The sequence below is a fragment of the Zonotrichia albicollis genome, chromosome 1, assembly GCF_047830755.1.
Source record: "Zonotrichia albicollis isolate bZonAlb1 chromosome 1, bZonAlb1.hap1, whole genome shotgun sequence".
In the NCBI taxonomy this organism is placed as follows: Eukaryota; Metazoa; Chordata; class Aves; order Passeriformes; family Passerellidae; genus Zonotrichia; species Zonotrichia albicollis.
Window position 1 is genome coordinate 85,047,133 of NC_133819.1, and position 22,663 is coordinate 85,069,795.

The following is a 22,663-nucleotide window of genomic DNA, read 5'->3' on the forward strand; positions in this document are numbered from 1 at the left end:
GAATTAGGGGGCTTCAGGAGCACACTTGGTTGGGTTTTTTAAAAATATAAGTTAAAAAATAAATTTGGTTTGGTGGATTTCTTCAGGACTTTTTGTTTTGCTTTTCAACCCAGAAATAAAGAAGGTCTCTAGAAACAGTTGCCCCAGCTCAAATGTGGTGTTTTGCAGCCATGTGCTCTATGCAGCTGCAGCTGACTCAGGTGTGGCAGCGACCAGCCAGGCCAGGAGAGTGTAAAACTAATGTGAGTGAGCCAAACCCTGCATGCACACAGGCATTCCCACCTCGGGGAATCCAGGCATGGCTGACTCCTAGAGGAACTGAAATACTGTGTGACTAGCACACAGTTCACACTTTTTATTTTTCTCCTGAAAGTGATATTTCATGAGACAAGCAGTTGCAGTTCTGAAATGAGGAGAGAGCTGACATACATTTAACCAAATGGTATCCGGCACCCATACAAGAGAGTCAGAAAACACAGATAATATCTCACTTAACAAGCAGTATTTTTCCTGCCTTTTTTTCTTTTTTTTTTTCTCTCTTTTTTTTTTTTTTCAGCTTTAGGGTCTAACAGTTAAGGAAGATGAAAAAACGGTACAAATGTTTCCACATCTAACATTAAGAGATCTCCTAGAACTAATCAGGCTGTGCTGCACTCTGCAAAAGCAGGAAGAAGAAACCCTCAGTATTAAATACACACACACACACAACATTAGTTTTTCAAAGGAGAGGGAATGAGATTTCTATAATACATCCTGCCCTGGCTTTCTTTTCAACAATTGTAGCACCAGCAGCACCATTCTGGCATGAACTGAATCACTCTCAGATCTGGATGCACATGTTAAAGAAACATGTAAAGGCTAAGGATGTTGACAGAAATAGAAGATACTAAAACCTTATTGAACTTTATTGCAGTTTTTTCCCCTCCCTCTCTTTCCTTATGGCTTCAGGTATATTTTTAGGGCAGAGATGAGGAAACTCAAATAGAGAGAAGTTGAGGGTCTTGCCAAGCATCACTGATAGGTTAGGCTCTTTGATTATTTTTATACAGAAATGGCAGTGTAGAAAATCTAAGACCATCTTACAGAGATGCAGATTGGAATAAAGGAATATTTGATACAGTGGTGCAGTGGTAATTCTTTCATTTGATACAGCCTGCAGTGGTAATTCTTTCTATTTTTGATTTAATCAAGAGCAACGCAAATCAGTGGCAGTACCAGAAACAGAACTTCAATTCCACAGCTAAGGTGGCTTTTTATAATAATTAATTTAGAAACCAAAAACTCACCCCCTAGACCCCAAGATTAGATTTTTTTTTATACTTTTCTTAAGCTACTTTGCTCTGTTATGTGACTTTTGAATAATTTTCCCCAGTACTGGCCACTAGGTATTGGGGTGGGGTTTAGCTCCTTTTTCTTTGACCAGTTGTTGTTCTGGGCACGTCTGTTTGAAGTTAAAATGGAAAGCATTCCCACCTTCCCCCACTACCCTTCCATTTCTAAATTCAGTGGAAAAAGAATGTTGTTGAGATCGTGTATGTGTAAGATTGCCATAGTAATGAGCTTACCATGGTGTAATGATTCAGATGTAGTTAAGGCATGAAATACAAATACGATGCTCTAGAACCAAGAGACAGAGCTCAATAAATGGATCTATTTAAAATCCACTATTTTTGTCCTGTCTTTTTGCATGTAGGGATTTCTCAATCATGAGTAACAAGAAGAAATCAAATTATATTAAATGGGTCATTAAAGACAAGTTTATAAGTATTCTTAACTGCAGTCTCCTGCAAAGAGGGAAACAGACCTGATCTCCAGCTTCTGCCCCACCAAGTCCAAGAGGCAAGCCTGATTCATACCACCTGGGCAAACTGCTATTAATTTAACAAGTAGAAGACTGATACCCATTTAGTGAACCAAAGAGCTCACCACTGCAAATGTATTCTTCTGCTAACAGGTTTCTATTTCAAAAAAGACTGCTCTGACTTCAAATCCTGCCTAGACTACATATTGTAGGATGCCTAATAACACACTTATAAAGATATTATTTTGTTGTCTGTTTTCTAATGGTTTTGGTATTATGAGTTTATATTGGTTTGTAGTCAAAAATAGTTTTCAGCTTTTTAGGATAATTGTTCTTCTCAGTCTAGACTCAGTCAAAGCATCAACATCCATTGTTGTAGCTGGGAGTGCTGTTTCATCCTTGGAAGATGCAGGTAGCTTTGGATTACTGTTACTTTTTAATGAATTTTGTTAACTTATGTGTAATGTAAAGAGAGCTGCCAGGCTGTTGCTTGCCCTCCAATTAAACCTCTGGGTTTTTTTTGGTTTTCGTTTTGTGTGGGGCAAAATATGTTGAACAAACTGAAATATTTCTGCTGTCTCTCCTCGGTTATGCATTTTATCTGTAAGAGATGCCTCAACTTGGCAGGTTAGGACTTGCAATGGAAAGTTGCTGTCAGTTCTGTAAGTTCCCTACATCCCAGGAATCTGAAGAAATAATTTAATAAGGAGTTAAATTGTTAATGGCAAAAAAAAAATTAATTCACTTAGTTCCTGCTTTTATTTTCCTTTGCTGTAAAATTCATGCTCCCTTTTCTCCATTTATGCAATTTGCCTTTGCTCTTGCATTGATATCCAGTGGGTGTGATTTTGCCCATTTAAGCATACGCCACAGAAGCTGGGTATGAGAGAGACCTTATTAAATCATCTAGTTAATCCTCCTGCCAGTGCAGAACTGTTTCTTCAGCACCCTGGAGTCCTCTGGCTGCAGTTTGGGATGGTTCACCTGATGCAGCTCTCAAAACTCCTGCTCAGCAATTATTCTGCAGTTTCATAGGTGTGTCATTAAGAAATGCAGTCACATACTCATTTAATTCATTTAAACAAGTCTGTGCCAACAACTCAAACCAGCTAATTTGGAAGATGATTTAAAACTACCTATCATTTCTCCCCATCATGATCAATATAGATGGGAAAACACAATGCTTTGATCCATCCAGGAGGCAGGGAGGAAACCATTCACTTCATTCAGATCAAGTCCGTAACTGGCATTACTAAGCTTTGGTTTAGTTTTTCCATTTCTGGTAAGTGTTTAAGGTTTAATTGATGTTTTTGTTTTAATGAGGGAATCCTCGTTAGGAAAAAACCCACAAATTTGCTAAGGCTGTGTGCCATAAAATTACTGCCCTTACTGGTGTGCCAATTGCCACAGGATGTCAAACAGATTTCATCAATGTAATTTGGTAACATCTCCATTTTCGAGACAAGAGTCTTATGTGAACATTACTGCATTTGAATTCTGCTCTGGGCGTGTTCTGTTCCTTGCTATTAATGCAAAGGTCAGTCTTTTAGTAATAGTCAATGAAATTAATCACTTAGATAATTCCTTCAGTAGATGTTTCCAAGGCATGCTTTTGTTAGGTATATATGCAGTCATTTTGGAAGTTCTTCAAGACAATGATAGTACTATGGGCAAGAGATGTATGCTGTTACTGAGGGGTGAATCAAGAAACCTCACCATTTCTGGAAGCACAATACTTAGCAAGAGAGTTCTTTTTTCTTACTGTATTGTGTTTGGCACTAAAACAGTTCCACAATATCTACAGTGTTTTAAAGCGCCAACCTGTTTGCCTCTGCAAAGCCTTGTGTACTCAAGATGTTGGGGTTTGTTTACTATTTGCAAATAGAAGACAATAAAATCCTTGAAATCTGCTAATTGTACATGTTTAAGAAGTCCTGATAGTTACAGGCATTTCGTTACTTCTACAAGGACCAGCCAGAACTTGATCTGGGGGTATTAGTGAAGCTTGCTGACATTGTAGCTGAATTTTCAGTTGAAGATAAAACTTTATTTGAGGTAGTTCATTTGGAGCCCCAGAATACCTGTGGGTTAGAATTCCCTATGTCTTTGAAGCAAATCCAGATGTGTTCTCAAGAAGTTGTAGAAGAAAGAAGATTTTTTACCAAGGATGTCCATTTGATAACCTTTATAATCTGTCAGTCTGTGTTGGCTAAGTTGGACCTTCTGAGCATAGCAGCTGGAAAACATACATATCTCACAAATATCCAGAATGGTAAGACTAATAACTGTGCATCCATACTCAGTAAATTTGTCACAGACATTGATATGCATTCTTTTAAAAAATATTATTCCCCTGTTTTCCTAAGACGTTTTCTTTGCGGGAGTGGGGTTGGGTCCTAAGAATATCATGTTTTAGTAGTGTTTAGGGGTTTTGTAACTTTTTTTTGGTTTGTGGTTCCTCTTATGGTATTATTTGAAAATGAGGCTACTCTGACAATGACAATCTAACTGATGCTTTCCTCACTATTAGGAAAGGAAAGTCCTCCAACTAGTGATGTCCCTGATGATCCAGATGAACCTATGCCTATACCAGAGGACCTTTCAACTAGTACTGGAGGTCAGCAGAGTTCTAAGAATGACAGAATCTTGGGTAAGATAACAAATACAATCTAATAAGAAATACTAGTAGATGATATAACAAAAATGTTAAATTACTTTTTCACAAGCTGGTAAACAAGCAGGTCCTGTGCCTTTCCATCTTCTTCAGGTGCATAGTGTTTTTTATGCAACCTTTTTTTTGGGAAAGGCATCTTCATCTGCAGAGAACTTATGAAGATCCTACTTTTTATCTTCTTACCATGACTGTTGCTTGATATTCTCCTCAGGAAAGAGAGTTTTCATTCTGTGTAGGAAATGGAATGAAATATGTGGGTCCAAGTCAAAATTATATGAAGTCAGATTTGATAAAAATTCAATAAATGCTCAAGTATTTTTATTATTATTTTTTTATTAATTTGAATGCTATCTTGAATGTTACTGTGTTATCTCCTATTCAGATTTCTTCAGAAATACATATTAGAACACACATAGTATTTATATATTTGAGATTCCAATATTTGATCTTCATTTATCTCTGATTTTGGGAACTTTGGGAAACACTTATCTTTTAGATAAAAATCCACAATTGATGAAGTCTGTTGGGCTGGAATTTTTGTCTAGAGATGATTGAGCAAAATGCTGATTATTCTTAGGGATCCTAGACTCACACCAAGGACTAGCAATGCTGATGACTACTGTATGCACCAGCTCCCACGTGGTGCACTAAAAAGACTAAATATTACCTTAGCATCATGCCTGTTAACTAATAGGGAAAAAAAAGGAAAAGAGGGAAAAAAACTCCCAGAATGCTGTGATAAATGTCCTATGTGATAAAAATAGTTCTGTTAAGGGATGACTATCAAAGTACAAGTATTTACCCACGAATAAAAGTATTGTTCATTATTCTTACATTCTAACATTATTGTAAGAGTAAGGGTCAGGGTGGACGATTTACAGAAAGATTGCAAGTGCCTTTAAATATTAATTGTCTAGGGAAATCCAGTAAAGGATATTAGGTGGAAAGGGAGGCACAGAGGGCAAAATAATTAATTCAGCATAATACAGAAGGATGGTGTCAGCATTAGGAATAGAACCTACTACCAAACTCCAGCACAAGCTAGTAGTGAGTGCATCATCTCATGCATCTTCATTCTATTTATCATTTGATCCTCTCTTATCAAAAATGTGAGCAAAAATTTCAGCTCCTAGATGCATATTGACATACTTTATGAAAAAAATAATATTTAAAAATGCTTTTTAACAATCTGATCACTTATTAAATGATTTATTTTTCAGTCCAATGATCTTTGGACAAAATCTTTCATTAACTGCTTGTCTGTCAACTCAGCAAAACAAGTTGTGTCACCTTTCTACCACAGTAACTAGGCCTACTAAATATTTAAGCCCTGAGTCAAAAAAAAATTAAATTTTTAAATTCTTTGTTCAAACCCAAACACGATTTTTCATTGTGTTGAATTTTCTTTGATATACATACAAATATCATGAAGATGCAGCAAAGTTGAACTTCATATTTGCTGACGATGTAGTGATTCTGTCAACAGTTCAGTCATATATCAACACGTACACATATTCTAAATAAGTTCCATCTGTTATTCTCATTACTCAGCAATAAATAAGATTTTCCATGCTCTGACACTAACAATTTTTCTACAGCCACTTTACCCATAGGTCTTTTGTTTATAAGGGCAATATCTTGTAGTGAGACATTTACCATAACCATAGCCAACAGAAACAAAGACAATTCACAATACTCTGCCTTATGGATGATCTGTAGGTATCAATTCCAATGCTTGCAATATTTGTTTTTTCTGTAAAGCTGCATGCACTTTTACCTCTTCTATTGCTCCTTTTTACTAACTTTAAGCTAGCTCTCTGAAAACAGTATACTAAAAAAATTAATTCTTCCTTTTTACAAAGAGGATCTGAATATATGCCCCAGGCATATCAGGAGCCATATGATTGCTGTTCACATTCTGGATCTTCAGTTTAGAAGTAAAATAATACCTTAGGAGTGGTGTTTGGCCTACATGATCCTATAGGTGTATTAGGGGTGAAGAGGGCTGTGTTCCTATGTAGGCGGTGGCCTGGAAGCGTAGACAGGCTTGGTGTTTAGTACAACACTGTCACTGCCATGTCCCTAGATCTGTTCTTCACTGTTAGTCATCACCAAACTTAGGTAGACAAGAATGATCTGAAAAATTAGTTTGACAGATAGACAGGAGAGCATTGTAAAGACCCAGATGTTATCTGTATGTATCTGGCAGGTGGGAGCTAGACTGTGGCCTGTGGTAACCAACAGGCCCTGCATGAACAGATATGGCCAGCCACGAATTTCTCCCTGTATGACTTTCCTAATGTCCCATCTGTTTCTTTCATCAGAAGGGAATCCCCTAGCATTTGGATTTATTTCAACATAGGGTTTGCAATGCATTCCACTTAACCTGTAACACCCTGAGAGATCAGCTGTCCATGCAGCATACATCAAGGAATTTGAGTCAGACATTTAATGAAATCTCTACATTCTGGAGGATATTTTTGTGTACGTAGGGCTATAGAGGTAACAATGGGAATTGCAAGTTTTTTAAATGAAAAGAATAAATATTTACCTCATCCTATTGAAATTAGGTGAGAAGTCTTTTTTTTAGTTTTAATCAATCTGTGAGAGAGAAATGTTCAATTGACAACTCGCATACTCAGATTTGTAGTAACATTTAATGAAAAAAATTTTTATTATTTAACTCCTGGAGTCAAAAGTTTAATTACCTTTTTCATCAATTTAGTATTTCAAATGTCAAAGATTACAGGAAATAAGCATTTTTAGAAAAGAAAATATACTCTACTCTTCCATGTGTTTTTAAAAATCTCTTTTTGTGCTTCTTCCAAACATGTACTGAGTCTTTAATGTGGTGCTACAGAGCTGATAGAAACATTGGAAATATTTCTCCTGCTTTGAGAAGGAAGGCGTTGAAGGCCTCTACTTGCCAGATTTTATTGCTTGCCTTTAGTTTTTGAATTATCATTTAAAATGACTATAGAGGGTGCAAATTTCATAAAGGAGGTACCAGGGGATCATGAAATGTTTGTTTTGACTTGTGTCCCCAGGCAGGGGGGATGCCCAAAACATGGGTTTCTTCTGACCAATGATCAACAGGTCTGAAAGGATAATTTATGGAAGTAAAGTCATCAACAGTTTCTAGTAATAACCCCAAGTTGCACAGCAAAGCAGAAACATATTGGAAGAGATGTTCTGGTCATCATCAAGACTCTTTATTTCCTTGATGAGCTTACTATAATTTTAATGTTGCAACCCCCAGAAAGCCACTATGTGTTGAGCAGCTTCCTTCTGCATGCTTAATTTCTGCTGCTCTGTCCACTAGATCTTCTTTCTTCCTTGTCCTGTTCTCCGCCCCAAATTTACTTCTCAGGCTGATCTGACACTTATAACATTTTATTATTTTAATCTTGTTCTTTTCACCCATGTGCTCTACAGATAGTTTCTCTAGAAAACACAGTGAACATTTTCAGCAAAGTGTGAGATTTTCACAGCTCTTTAGGGCTCTAGAGACTCTCTTATCATCTCTCCTAAATATCCTTTTGAAATCTTGGTCTGAGTTATTTAGAAATCCACTGGAAGTCCATTCCATTAAGAATTAGTGGCTTTGCAGCCTATTTTGAACAGCCCTATTTCTCATGGTGCCCTATTGGAAATATCATTTGATAATTCTCAGTCTCTGCAAGGTTCAGGTTAAACGTTGTGTGCACCTTTTGTGATTGATCAGTACTGAACATCCTGTATGTGGTAAACAGTTGCAATTTAGGGCTGTTGGTACTCTGAGACTGTATCCTAATTCAAGCCATGTGTGGGAAGTTAATGACTCAGTGATCTGTAGATCAAATCCTACTTCATGGAGAAAGAGCCCTTTGCTGCAGTGGTCTCATTTGTCTGGAAAGGTAGGCCATGCCTTCTTTATCCATAACTGCTCATTCCATAGGTGGCCATCACTGGATAAAAAAAAAAAAAACCTCTTCTAACTTCTCACATTGTTAGTGGCTTCAGAAAGAGGCTGTGGGCTCACCATTTCTGCACAGATAGCTGTCTGGTGCTGCAGATGACCATAGGCTTCTAAGATGGAAGTCAAATGTTACCACTGCAGTCACAGATTACAGTCTGGGCCTGGAACAAATAATGTATAGAGATCTTCTTCTTTTTAAGAGGTGGGGAGGATTCATCTCACAAAATTGGGTTGAAACTGTCAAACAATTGACAGAGTATACCCGAAGTAACCAGTCAGGGTAATCATAGACATCAGTAGAAAACAGACAAGATTCATATGAAATTATAAAGTCTATTTGTTTAAAATAAATAGGTATGAGAAGCAACATTAAAAGGAAGATTTTTTTTTTTACATTTTTCTCTCCCAGTGGGTAATACCAAATGATGATGTTCTGTCCCTCTCACAACTCAGTTATTGAAGCAGAAGCCTGTGCACCTGCAGGCTTTGGTGTCTGGCATCGCTGGGACCCTGGCATTGCCTTCACACCCTGGGGTCCTCCCTCTCAGGCATGGGCATTCAGAGGTTGTAACCTGCATGAGGAGCTACTTACTGATGCAGGCTAGTGTCCCCTCTCTGAGAAGCTTTGATACTTTATTTCCTTAAAAGGAGCTCCACCATTTGAGAGCACGGGCACAAGAATTGCTGAGGGGCCACCACAGGCAACCACAACCATTGCCATTACATAAATCTACTGCAACTCACACACAGCTGGGTGGAGACCGAGTAGAAGTGTGGAAAGGCAGCAGACAGAGGGGAAAAGCGAGGAAAGACAAAAGGGGAAGTGCCCCACCCCAGCTTGCAAAATCGGCCCTGTGGTTCAGACAGGTCCAGTGCACTGGTGCCCTGGTAATTCTGCAGGAAATTTGGGCAGGAAAAGGGGCTGAAGAAAAAGGCTGCTGGAGCTATTTGCACACTCCTCCTTGTGGGTGTTCAGTGACTATGAAGGCAGTGTCTTGTGTATGAATAATAAAGTTTGGCATGTGTATGCCTGGACATTCAGGGAACCAAATTCCAAGAGCTGAAATAACCTGGAGGACTGTGTAATATGTTTTATTTGCTCAGGTTTCAGATGGACATCTCTACTACTCAAAGGTCTGGAAGTGTGTAGAAGCTGACAAGCCTTTGTAAATAATCAGTGATAATTATTGTCTCACTGATTGTCTCAATTGATGTAGCCCCCATGAGAGCAGAGAGAAAATTTGTTTTGAGATGGTTTGGGGAGCTTTGAAAATTATCTTTAACCCTCCACAATGAGACAAGGCTTGAAAGTCCAACTGAGGAGGCTTCTGAAGGAATTGAAAAACTTGAAGCTGAAATATTTTAGGAACTTTTAAAAATAGGGAAGTCAGGAATCTCCCCTCTTGTTTGGTCTGAAGCCCCTGTTTCTAACCCCAAAGTAACAGTCCCCAGTATGGACTAGTATTGTATGTTCAGAGAGCCTGCCAGTATGATGTATATTTTTTTTAAGAAGAATGCAGAAGATATTTTTGTCAGGATTATTTTAGCTTTACCTGCAAAACTCTTATAGGGATTTTTATAGAAGAGGATGGGGATGGTTTAGTTGGAGAAGGCATGTGACAAATTTCATGTGTGCCCTTAAATGTGCTATACAGGATATAAGTTATATTCCAGCCTTCAAAGGAATATTTTGCATGAGCATAGTGTGAAACAGAGTGAGGTGCAGAAGGCCCTGGTATATGGGGCCATTGGGAATTTCCTGTTGTGCCAAGAGACAAGCTCTGACCTATGTAATGACTTGGAAAAATGTGCACGAAGGCAAATGGAAAAATGTCCTATTACTACAGGTGAATTCCTTTATCAAATTTTAAAATGCTTGCTGCAAGTAATGGAGGGTGAACATTTTCAGAATAAACTTGCAAGAAATTTGTGGAAGTAAGGGTGACCCAGCCTGGAAAACAGAGCTGCTGCAGCCTCAGTGTAGGCTGTGCTGCATTATGAGCTCAGTTCTCTCAACCTGTCCATGCAAAGCCAGATCAGGCATGTAAAAATCTGCCCTCTTGATGCAACCATAGCACATGACAAAATCAAACCCTTGAGAACAGAACTGATCCTAAAAAGAGTTGTATTTATACAATGATTTTTATTTAGTTTTCTGAGGATTTTTTTTACTCCAAAATGTGACAGAAGCATGATTTGTGTTGCCACTGTGTGGCAACATGATATTGCAGGAGGTGCTGAAGCTATGGTTTTTTTCTCCTATTTCTCCAGAGCTGTGTAGCTTGTGGAGCTGCAGCCTATTTCATGAGCACCTGCTGGGTAGAGCTGTGTTTTCAGAAGATAACATCAGCACAAAAGTCAGGGAAAACCTGGGAACTGTGCAAGTTTTGTTTGTTCAGTGTTGGAGAGTGGCACACATTGCTTGAATAGGAGAGATGCAGTGTGTTTAGCTGTGTGGCTTTAGGTACAGAGATTGAGTCTGCTGATCTAAACTGCAGTGAGAGGAAGTTCTCTTTATCTGAGCAGAAGAGATGTGCCTCAGAGATAAGCCCCCTTCTAGCTCAGGAGTTAAATTTATCTAGCAGGATCTCAGCAGTGGCTGCAGCTCAACTCAGAAACACCAGGCTCTGGCTGGAAGGTGGGCATATTTTAAGCTGGGGAGGACATCTGTAACTGCAGTTTTCAAAAATTCAGGTGATTTTTAAGGGAATAATTCTTCATCAAAAGATTGGATTCATCTCCTGACACCAGCCACCCCTCTGTTCTGTGCTAATTCTTGCTTAGGCTTTGTTGTAGACTTGCTTTTTACCTTTAGCAAGTTTTCTCTCACCCTGAGTGCTCTTGACTGTAGCCTTACCAAAAACTTAACTGCTGGACTGATGCACAGTGCAGGAACTACTTGCCCCTACAGAGGTGATGTTTCAGAACCAGCTGCTCTTTTGGTGTCGTTCAGCCACTCCTCACATTTCTATAATTTCAGCTCCTGCTCTGGTGGCTCCCTGGGAAGAGATGGTTTCTGGCTGCAGAGGACCTGCAGCTATGCTCTCCCCTCAGATGAACTTCCTGGGCTCTGTCCCACAGTAAAATGTGCAAACACAGTGTCACTCTGGCTCGATCCCCCACATCTGAGATTTGCAAGGAAGGATGTGCAGCGTGGCCATGCCTCCACAGTTTTCTCCAATGTAGAAAAAGCCCTTTATGATAAAGAGAGGGGATGGAAGAGCTCCTTTTTGGAGCTATAGTCCTAAAGCCAGGAGTGAACACCAATCATTGCAGCAGGGCAGAGGTTTGTTCCCAAACCTTTTCCTTTGAGTTCACTATGTGAGGTTTCTTGAAGCCTCAGACAGCCTCTCAGGAAAAAGCTTTGCCTGTCAGGCAGTAGAGAAGTGTGACATAGGCACCAGTGCAGGCTTACCCTCAGCATGTCATTTATGGTGGTGATGTGGGACCACAGGAAGCTGTTAACTTGTGAAGGTGGATCAGCTAGCATCCCAGGATTTTGGCTTCCAGACACAGCTCATTGGAAACTGTCATGCCTCATCCAGCTCACTCTCTGAACAAGTGAGCAGAACAGCAGCCCAAAAGCAGGCTAGACCTCAGCCTGCAATGCAAGACATCCTGCTGCTCCCTCCCTCTCTTGTCTCCTTCTTCAACCATAGATTCTGTGTGGATTCTGTCTTAAAAAGGTGCACATGCAGGAACACAATTCCTACTAAAGTAACCCTGGTGTGTGCTTATTTATTTTTTTTTTTACACATCTTGAAGTTCGGAATAATGCCCAGTTCTTGTATTGCAGTTTAGGGTCATGTTTCTCAGAAGCGTTTAGGTGACTAAGTTGCCTGCATAAAAAGAGATCCCAGGAAGGTATTTAATCTATTGTTTCACCATTAGCCATAGTGATATCACAGGCACCGAATAGGATTTTTGGGAGTGAGTAACTCATACTCCATTGATGAAAATGAGATAACAAACCTAACATGGCAAAATCCATACCTAAAAACTGAATTAAGAACCTGATTGAAGGATTGGAGAAAAAAAAAAAAAAAAGGCAGAGCAAGCACAGAATTGTTCTCAAATTCCAGCCAAAACAAGCCTGATCTAAAAAGAAAATTTAGGCACATATTTTCCTCTTTATTTTTCACATTCCATTTCTCTTGTTTCTCTTCCCTCAAAGATAGTCCAAAATTATCTAGCTTGAGAAGTGCAATAAATGCAGCAAAAATGGAGAAATATGACAGCATGAATTAACTTCCACTCTTCCCAGCCACATATCAGAGTTTAAAGACAAACAAAAAAAGGAGGGAAAAAAAAAGGAGAAGAAACTGAAGGGTAAGGAGAACTTTCACATGAACTTTTTTTTTACCCTGGAAATGTTACTTCTGAGGAAGTGGCTCTTACCAGAGTTTTCAGTAACGTCTAGATTATTTCATGGAATGATATGAGAAACTCACTTGTTCCCTGACACATACTTAAAAAAATAAACAATAACTGAGATCTTTAGAATAAATTGCTAATTCCTTCATATAACAGAGTATCTGCACATGATTTTGCCCTCCCTGCTGATTAAGTAACAACAGAAATGTTTAATAGCAATGAAAAGGTGGGTTTGAACTAAAGTTGGCGCAGTTGGCGACACTTTCAGCTTGTGTTGCAATTAGTAGAAGAGGAAATATTAATTCTCCATATTTCATCATTTAGAAGCATCCTGTGTTTGTAAGAAGCTGTGATCAGCCAACATCCCTGTTATGGATTTGAACTTCCCAAATCTTTGGTGGTTTTTGAGTTTTGGGGGTTTTTGTCTAAGCTAAGAGTTTTGTGTTCTGATTTTGCATAGTGGCTTAGGGGTTTTTTGGAGGGAGATCTGTCCCTTCTCATTCATAGTAGTGTGCACCTCAGCATTATATGGGCCAAGTTATGGAACCTGTTTTTTCCTGCTGTGAATATGTGTTGCAATGCTCGGAAGTGGTGGTAGTGGTTGGTGTTGAAGCAGGATGGTTTCATTAGCACCAAAATGGGGACTGTGAACTGAGGAACACTGTTTCTGCACCCCTTATGCTGTGTCTGAATTTCAGATACATCTTCCAGTTCTTTCCATGTGAAAATTTATTTTCAGGGGAAAACAACACATGCACCTGTAGAATTTGCTATGATAAGTGTGTTTGCCTTATTATGGGGTGCTTGGGTTTTGTGCCCAGGTTTGCAAAGAAAATACACCAATGAGACTGAGGGAAGTGTCAAATTGTGCATGATCCATCTATACTCTGACCTCTAGCTGGCTGTTATTCACAATTCAGGCTGTAAATGTCTCTGTCTTTCCAAAGCAAAGCACCCCTCCCAGTTTTCTCAGACTGCAGCCATGAGCAAAGAAGTGAGAGCATCCCTTCCCCATTCATATGGCCCTTCCTTTCTGAGTCAGGGTTTGTTCTTTTTCGTTCCATTTGTAATTGGTACCTCCTGTGGCTGGATGGTGGAGAGGAGGTGGGGAAGCCTTCATGGCCAGCATGATCACTGGAGCTTTGTCTGCTGCAGGTGTGGATCTACAACAATTTATCTAGAAGTCAAATGGGAACTAGGCTTTTCTGGGGAGGGGTTGAGTTTCCTGCCCATTTGTCCACATAATGGCAAGTAGAAGTAAAAATGAGAAATGATAATTGTCCTAGCAAAAGGCTTCAGTGGCTTTGGAGCCCAACACATGAAATATATGAGGGTGGAATAATGGTAATGAGGCATTACCTTTGTTGTAGTATCACATTTGTTTAATCTTGCTACTACATTGCTAGTAGATCCTAGTAAAATTGGTATCCTATCATAGGCTTATTGTGGTGTTAAGTGGAATTCTTTTTCTCCTTGCAAAACAGACTAGAGAAGTCTGATATTGTTTATTCTGTAATCACACATTAATGAGTCTGTACATTTGCTGTACAGTATAAGCATTAATAATAAGCTCTTTCCTGTGTTCAAAGAAAGAGACTGATTTGTACCATACATGATACAAGCCTTGGTGTTTAGAAGATAATGCAAATATGTTTTTCATTTCTAAAGCTTTTTATAATTCATGTGTTCTCTTTAACACTCCCTTTGAAATTTGAAATGACCATGTATTTTCCAGCCATCAGGACCCATTTATTCTGTGTTTTCCCCTTTGCATGTTTATATGTACACACATACACATATGTACATACAAATATGTGTCTGTCAGCACACAAAATTATGTGCCTGCAAAACCAAGTTCCTCTGTGTTTATGTCTCTGTAAAAACAGTACACATATGCAAAAGAACATTTATCTTGAAAGCTGAGCTTTTCCTTCTTCTTTAGACCAAGCAAACATATACTCTGCAACATAAACACATGCCATAAAAATATTTTTTTCAAACCTAAAAGAGGAAAAGGTTAGTTCCTGCTAGCTTGTCTGTATTCCTATAAGAAACCTAACTGTAAATTCCATTTGGGAAGTGGGTAACAGCTGAGGAAGATCCGCTTGTACCCACTGTGGCTTTTGTAGTCTGTGTAAAGTGGCTGGGCCAAGGCAGCTGTGAAGGTCATAGTACAAGAAGGACCACCAAGGAGTTCATGAAGATAGAGGGAGATGGAGAAATGAGGGGGAGAAACACCCATGCTCCCAAGTCTTCTTGTCAGCATTCTTTGTCTGAAAAGGCTCTCCTGCCTGCCCCTACTGGTTTAGCAGTCAGGGGTACATGAGTCCTGAGGATTCTTCCCTGCAGCTCATAAGTGCTATTCCTCCTTGCATTCAGGTGCTCTATTTACTTAATTCCTTGCAGCATTATAGAAGTAAGGTCTGTAATGAAGAGACAGGGAAACATTCATGAAATGTTTTTCTCCAGAAGATTCTTTTGCAGTCATATACCAAATTGATGACTGCATAGTGAAGCTTTGGGAGGCATATGGCACCCACAGCAGAGGGAGAGATGGATGACATATTGACATAATCTAATGGAAAATGCAGATGTAATATCTTGTATCTCTCATTTGAGATACAGTTTTCCACTGAAAGCCTATGCATGCCTAACTTGATAACTTTCTTAGAGATGTTTCAGTAGCTAACTGAGCTGACAAATACAAAAGCACAATCAAAAGTACCAGTGTAATAAAGGTAGTGATGGACTCCTCTGCTCGTCTGTCCCAGAAAGCAATTTGTATTCAGGGAATCTCCTTATGCGCATCTTGGGGAGCTTCAGGTAAGTTCAAGATATAACTCCTCACAAACACCAGGCTAGCTGAGCACAATGCAGTCCCCTGCCTTCCTGTGTGAGAACTCACGTTTTCTCTGCAATGGTGGTTTTTTCACTCCTATTTTTTGCCCTCAGCGAGACAGAGCACAAATAGTTGCCTACTTCCTGAGAACACAGTGATCCTCACATTTTGGGCTGTGGGTTGTGTTTTTCACGCTCAGGCATAGGATGGGAGTTAATCAGATAGCCATGGGCAGCTCTAGCAAATAGCACATTTGCATCAGCAGAAGCTAGTTTCAGCAGACTTGCCGGGAAGGTTTCTGCAGCATGCCACCATCCTGCCCTACTGACAGGCACTGCACATTCATTTAACAAAACAGATGACAATAGAAAATGAAACTTTTAACGTTCTCTTCTTAAAACACTTGAGAAGCACCTTACCCTGAAGGTGTGAGCCTGTGATTCACACCAGCTTTCCTGGGACTCCATGAACAATTTGTGGTAAAGAAATTTGAAGCTGTGGATGAGCCATACTTCATTTATTCAGGTGGCAAGGAGATTTCTTAGAACCACTCTAATGCAAGTGACAATCCTGATGACTAACCGTTTCCAAGAGTCCAAAGGCCTTCAAGTAGAATATTGGGATTACAAAGATTTGAGTGTCTTGTGTGCTCAGAAATAATCAGCCATTAAATTTTTATATTTTTGTGTTGGACAAGTAACTTCAGATTCAGAGTTGACTTTTTCTCTCTTCTAAATGAACAAAGCATCATTCATCAGTCACAGATTTTTTTCATTTTTCCATTTGCCTCACACTTAGTATGAGGCACCATACTATACTGTCTGGGTGTTAGTATAAAATTTAGGTGCTTTATGACCCCTGGGTTGGGCACTGCTGATGTACTCTCTCTGCCTTGGTAGCAACAAGGAGCTGCAACTTGGTAGTTCATAGGAAAGAAGGTTTCCTGATATGTTATGGCACATTAGGACACACATTTGTTTGTTTCTACCCTGAGAATCCATCATATTTGGTGAAAACACAATGCAATGTCTTATCCTTTGGAATATTCGAAGGGCACTTTAAACATAAACTGGGCAGATGCTTTTAAAAAGATTTCTTCCAAGTAAAAGGCTCTTATACTGGCTAGGGCACGCGACTAGGAGCAGAGAGGAAGTTTGACAGCAAACTTTGCATGCTAGACATTTTCAAATATTCCATAAATGCTGAGATGGCAGGAAATGCCAACAATGATAGTCTGAATAGATCATTAACCCTTACAGGAGACCAAGTTTTGATCACCCTCTGAATGCCTGGCACCAGTTTTCACAGCACAGATCTTGTTCTAGTTGCATATAATTGTATGTCCTTTGTCCACTTTAGCTCTTGCTGTTGGTATCAGACTGGCAAAGGGAGTGAATTAACCTTAGGTTTTTTCTACTGCCATTTTTTTCCAGTTGTTTTGTTGGAACTTCTTTTTTGATTCTCGTTTTACTTTGTGGCACAGGGCTACTGGAAAAGAACCTCTGTTACTCTGAACACTGCACAAACATCAACAAAATACCCCAAAGAATTTACAGTCTAATTAAGGCTATATATATATATACACATAATTGATTAATTAAGCTTTACAAGTTCTAGCCAAGGTAAGTGCAAGGTAGGGCAGAATGAAATGTAATCAATTCTGCTGTGCAATCTAAACCATATACAATATTCCGGAGACCAGAGAGCAAATTTGTTTTTCTAACAGATGCAGCAAAACAGTCTTGTGTGTTCTTCTCCAGGGTGCAGTGGGATTGGTGTGGTTCAAAGTACTCAACTTTGTTTTAAACCACATCTCTTCAGCTTGAAAAATATAAAGCAGGTAAAAGTAAATAAATTAAGGATTTGGTGATTGTACATGAGGGAATAAAATAAATATTGTCAATGAATTATTAGATCACTTGGGGAATCAGGAAATAATTAGTTTCCTGACTTCTAATTAGTCCAGATCTTAGTACAGAGGAGCAATCTACTGTATCACTTGGACTTCTGGAAAAAAAGAGGAGGGCTGATTCCAGGCTCTGTGCCTGATTTGGAAAGGCAGAAATCCTGGGTTGTACCAGTGCAGTGAGTGAAATTTCAGCCTGGTGCTGATGTGACAGAAATGAGTGAGGCTGATCTTGAGATGCTGGGCAGGTGAAGATAAAGTAGGGACAGAAGCCCAAATTTCAGGATATCAAATCCATACTCTGGTCCAGACTTTTCTTTATGCTGAGATGCTTCTGAAGATCTTTTACATTTGAGAAAAAATACTCTAGCAATTTGGTTTTGGAGTGAGTTTTTGCACCTCATAACTGAACGTGTAAGAAGCACTATGCAACTGAACTGGAGATGAGGGTTTTCGGTTTTAGGTCATTTCCCACACCAGAGGTACAGGCTGAGCCCCTCTCTTCTCTCCTTTCTCTGACCACTGATTATTTTGCCATGCTGGCCTCTGTGTGGAGGATAATTAAAAACTGCTTTGACTATTAAACAGCTTATGCTTTTTTCTTTCCTTCAGGTAGTTGTCTTTGAGATTTTTACATCTCTCTTGAAACAGAGTGATAGCATGAGAAAAGATCAATTGAGGAAAAATAAAATGTCTTTCCTGATTCTGCATCAGTCTGAGGAAGACCGTTTACTTATTGATCTTGAACAATCCTGGATAAGGAAGAACTGGCTGAGGGCTCCAAGCATTTGCTATCAAGTATTTTATGGATAGAACCAAGGTTTATTAGACTGGACAGTAATTCTACCTCTGTATAATTCTGTAGGATGCACCACAGACTATGAGTAGCATTTTCACAACTACCTAAAGTATATAATTTTTTGGAGCTACAACTTCTGCCTGCTTCATGGTCCCCAGTCTTCTGTGGAACACATACCAAGAGGATGATCAGTGCATGGCTATATTTCAGCTTTATGAGTTAGGACACTTGAGAGGCATGTACCTGAATAAAGGAATCACTCTAAGCAGCAAAATGGCTTTTGAGTTCCCCATTAAAAATAATAAAAAAAATAACAAAAAAAGAAAAAAGGCTTATCCCCATTTAAAAAGAATTGAAAAACTGTGCAGATAGGGAAGTAAGGGCACATGATGGATTAAATGCCTTTCCCATGGCCACACAGGAAGTCTGTCACTAAGCTAGGAATTAAACCTAGATTTTCTCAGTCTGCATCCAGTGCCTTGCCCCATTTCAGGCTGTAAAATTTTGTTTGTTATCAAATTCTCTGTAAGCTGAAGCAGTAGGACACTGAGTGTGAGAATGAGAAATATTAGAGATTAAATACTATTAATAATTGGTGAGAAACTGAGAATAGTTCTGGATCAAGTATTACCCATTTCTATTGCTATTTAATGTTCTCTTTTTCCAAGTTTACATCAGCATAAAAATCCCCTTGTGGTATTGTTCCTTAACCAAACTGCTTGTGCCTTTCCCTATGGCTAGGGTTACAGTGGAGCCCAATGCTTAGCTGTTTCCAACTGTTCTGGTTTAACAGTAAGTAACATTATGACTGGATTGGCAGAAAAGTGATTCTGTTTATGCCTCTTTTGCTTTACATTTCTCATCCAAAATCAAATAGAAAAATTACATCCATTTCCTGTGGAGAACATCCATGTCTATGTTCTCTCTTACCATGCTCATTTGACATAACAAAACATTCTTTTTCTTGAGCTGCCATATGACTGAATTTTATCCTTGCAAATGCTGAACTACATCAAGAGGGGCTCCATTGAAGTGAAAACCAGACCAGGACCAGTAAAGTCAGAAGGCAGATCATGCCCCTAAAATCTGAAATAAGCAGAAGCCCATATCTCTAGTAGGCAGGATATGACAAGCTAGGCAAAATCTTCACAATGGTCATAGTTCCTCTCACATAAATGTACTGGGTATTTCACAGCTTGGTCATTGCCAGCCCTACAAGAACAATGCACTGTGTAAACTCTGCCCTTGTAGCCTAGAGGTACTGGTGCTGTATCTGTAGGTAACTGGGAGAGCAGTAACAGCTGCAGGATGGGACATGCAGTGCAGGTCTCCAACAGTGATTCCATCTCAGGGACTGTTGCCATTCACTGGAGAATAGTGGTAACTCCTTCCTATGCAGGTAGGAAGTCCCACATATCCCAAATTGCCTTGACTTTAGCTGAAGAAATAAACACTGCTCAAGTGACCCATAGGATATTTTCTCATTTACAGGTAAATGGTAGGGAGAAGAGCTGAACCTGCTGATATTCTCTGTTCAAGAATATTTCAAAGAAAGTGAAACCTTTCTAAAACCTATTTCTTATCACCTCCTGACAGCCTCTTTTGTGGGGAATAGCCCCAAATGGTTTTGACAGTTCTTCTAATAAGGTAGCTTTCATGCAGTGATGAACAAATAAATGTACCACAGTACACCTTTGTGTAACACTCTTGTCCTTATTTACATGCAAGATTTGACCAATATCTTCCAGAGAAACTACAAAATTCAGTTAGCCAGCAGATAAGACAAAAACTGGAGCTTGACTCAAAAATTATGCCTAACTGTTGGTGTTGTGATATTTATAGAGGGTAATTTCTCACATTTTTACTTTCTACTTAGCTCTTTATCAGACAAATTCTTGCTGAAAAGTCCCTAAGAAATGGAAGAGTGTAAAAAGCTGGTGTTCCCACTCTGTTCTTAAAGAAGTCCATGTTCTGTTTTGTATCTATTTTGCCTGGAAATGAAGAAGAGAAAATCCTTCATGTGAATCTCAAATGCTTTCTTCTCCAGCCAAGTTTCATTCTGAACAAGTGGGACACATGATCTCAGTGGAAGGACTTCCTAGGTTGTCTGCTTCATCCACTGCCAGCCCGGCGGGATTGCCAGTTAGGCAATCCCTGCTCTGCTTTAGCCAATTTCCTTCTGTACTCCTCCACTTTGTCCCACATGGCTAGCTTCAGGAAAAAAGGCTATTTTCTAATTTTGCCTTTGATATGAAGGAAGGGGCTCCTGGTTAGTTCAGGTTTGGAGGAGTCCAGATGCACGCAGAGAATCACAGTTTGGTGCTCTCTCTTTTTCTCTTTTCTTTATCTCTCTCCTTTTTTTTTTTTTTTCTTTTTTTTTTTAAGCCCCTAAGTATAATTCCTGGTCTATGCTTCCCTTTATGTCACTTCTCCATAATTCTTAGCATTTCAGTTGGGCTGCTATCTCTTGGCTGCTTCCTCTTTTCCTGCTTTCCTATATTTCATTATTTGCCCTTCTTCCTCTTCGAGTACTTTTATAACAGAGTGAGGAGGATGTGGAAACTGCAGTGTCACAACTGCAGCTCTTTTGTTTCACCTCCAGGAATGCAAAGAAGCAGATCAGAATGGAGAGGCAGGAGTGGTAGGTGAGTGAAGGAAGGGAGAGATTTATAAATAGGGAAGAGAAACGACAAAAAGTCAGAAAGTTTCCAGCTTGGTAACTTGAGATAATAGCCTTCCACATAGTTCAAGGTAGTCCCAAACTGTACCATCACTGTGTCCTTGAATGCAAGGGAGAGATGCAGGCAGTACCAGTGTAGGGGCCTCCCATAATACTGCTGCAACAGAGGAGATAGAGCCATGATCTAGATAGAGCCATGATCATGTTTTTGAACTTGCCTGTAGAGATGAAAGCTGAGCAGAGATCTAGACCTGTATTGTGCACAGTTCTTAAAACTGTCCTTTCAAAACAACAGACAAACAAATAAATAATAGAACCTCAAAAGAAAAACTATTCTTACACAGAGAATCACAGTTTGGTGCTCTCTCTTTTTTTTTTTGAAAAATCCTCTCTCAAAGATTTTTTCCAGCTGCTTCCTAGGGCGCCCATTAGTTGGAGGCTCTTCTCTCTCTTCTCTTCTCTTCTCTTCTCTTCTCTTCTCTTCTCTTCTCTTCTCTTCTCTTCTCTTCTCTTCTCTTCTCTTCTCTTCTCTTCTCTTCTCTTCTCTTCTCTTCTCTTCTCTTCTCTTCTCTTCTCTTCTCTTCTCTTCTCTTCTCTTCTCTTCTCTCTCTCTCCTCTCCTCTCCTCTCCTCTCCTCTCCTCTCCTCTCCTCTCCTCTCCTCTCCTCTCCTCTCCTCTCCTCTCCTCTCCTCTCCTCTCCTCTCCTCTCCTCTCCTCTCCTCTCCTCTCCTCTCCTCTCCTCTCCTCTCCTCTCCTCTCCTCTCCTCTCCTCTCCTCTCCTCTCCTCGAAACCTTTCTACTTGAGTGAATTAAAAGTACATCATAGCAACTGGTATAGGAGTTGATCCAAACTTCTACACCATGACAGATGCTAAGGAGATAACTGTGGGTAGGGAGGAAATATGTCCAGACTGCTCTTTGTGGAGGAAATATGTCCAGACTGCTCTTTGTGGAAGGAGTTAGAGGAACACTAGGTAAGGGTTTCCTGTTAAGCCAAGGGAACAAGGGGGAAGCTGTAATGCCTTCTCAGCTATGGCTGCAGTTGGACTCAAGTTTCACAGCATTCTCAGTGCAGATTTACTTTTTCTCTGCCCCCGCCAGCACCCCACCACGAGAAGCTCAGGTTGTCCTAAAAATCTGAATATTACTAAAAGTCAAAGAGATTTAAGCTCCCAGATAATTTTGATACTTCAAAATTGCTCTCCACTGCAACATAGTTGCTTCCAGTCTATCTGGTGCTGCAGTGGACCAAGGATTTCACAGTCTCCCTCTGCTGCAGGTTGGAAAGCAATAGCTGAACCATTTCTGGGATTTGAAATGCCACTATAGGTTCTTTTTATTAACTACTGCACTACTGATCAACTTACAGGTTATACCAAACAGAGTTTGTGAGGAAGTAACAAATGCCTGCTTGCACATGCAGGCTAAACAGAGGAAGCTTCTGAAATGACTGGATGCCCAAGATTCAGATACAGAGCTTGAGACAGTGGTCTGATTTTTTAGTGGATCAGAATTTTCCAGGGTGATCTGTTTTCTGATAATCTAGTTTCATTAGTATCTGAAGTTGGGGTGCCTCAAACCATTAGTTGCTTTTGTGAAAATCTTTTGCTGGTAGACAAGTGTTAAAGGAAT

The 22,663-nt window shown here is 39.6% G+C and overlaps 1 protein-coding gene across 6 annotated transcripts in view; it reads left to right on the top strand.

The window, feature by feature from the left end:
- The window catches only part of IKZF1 (IKAROS family zinc finger 1), a 100,314-nt gene that overhangs the window by 45,375 nt on the left and 32,276 nt on the right, over positions 1–22,663 (top strand). For all 6 annotated transcript variants that reach the window (XM_026791800.2, XM_074546193.1, XM_074546181.1 and 3 more), the window contains one exon: positions 4,332–4,451. In XM_026791800.2, the coding sequence (XP_026647601.1) occupies positions 4,332–4,451 (120 nt within the window). The remainder of the gene's footprint in view (positions 1–4,331; positions 4,452–22,663) is intronic.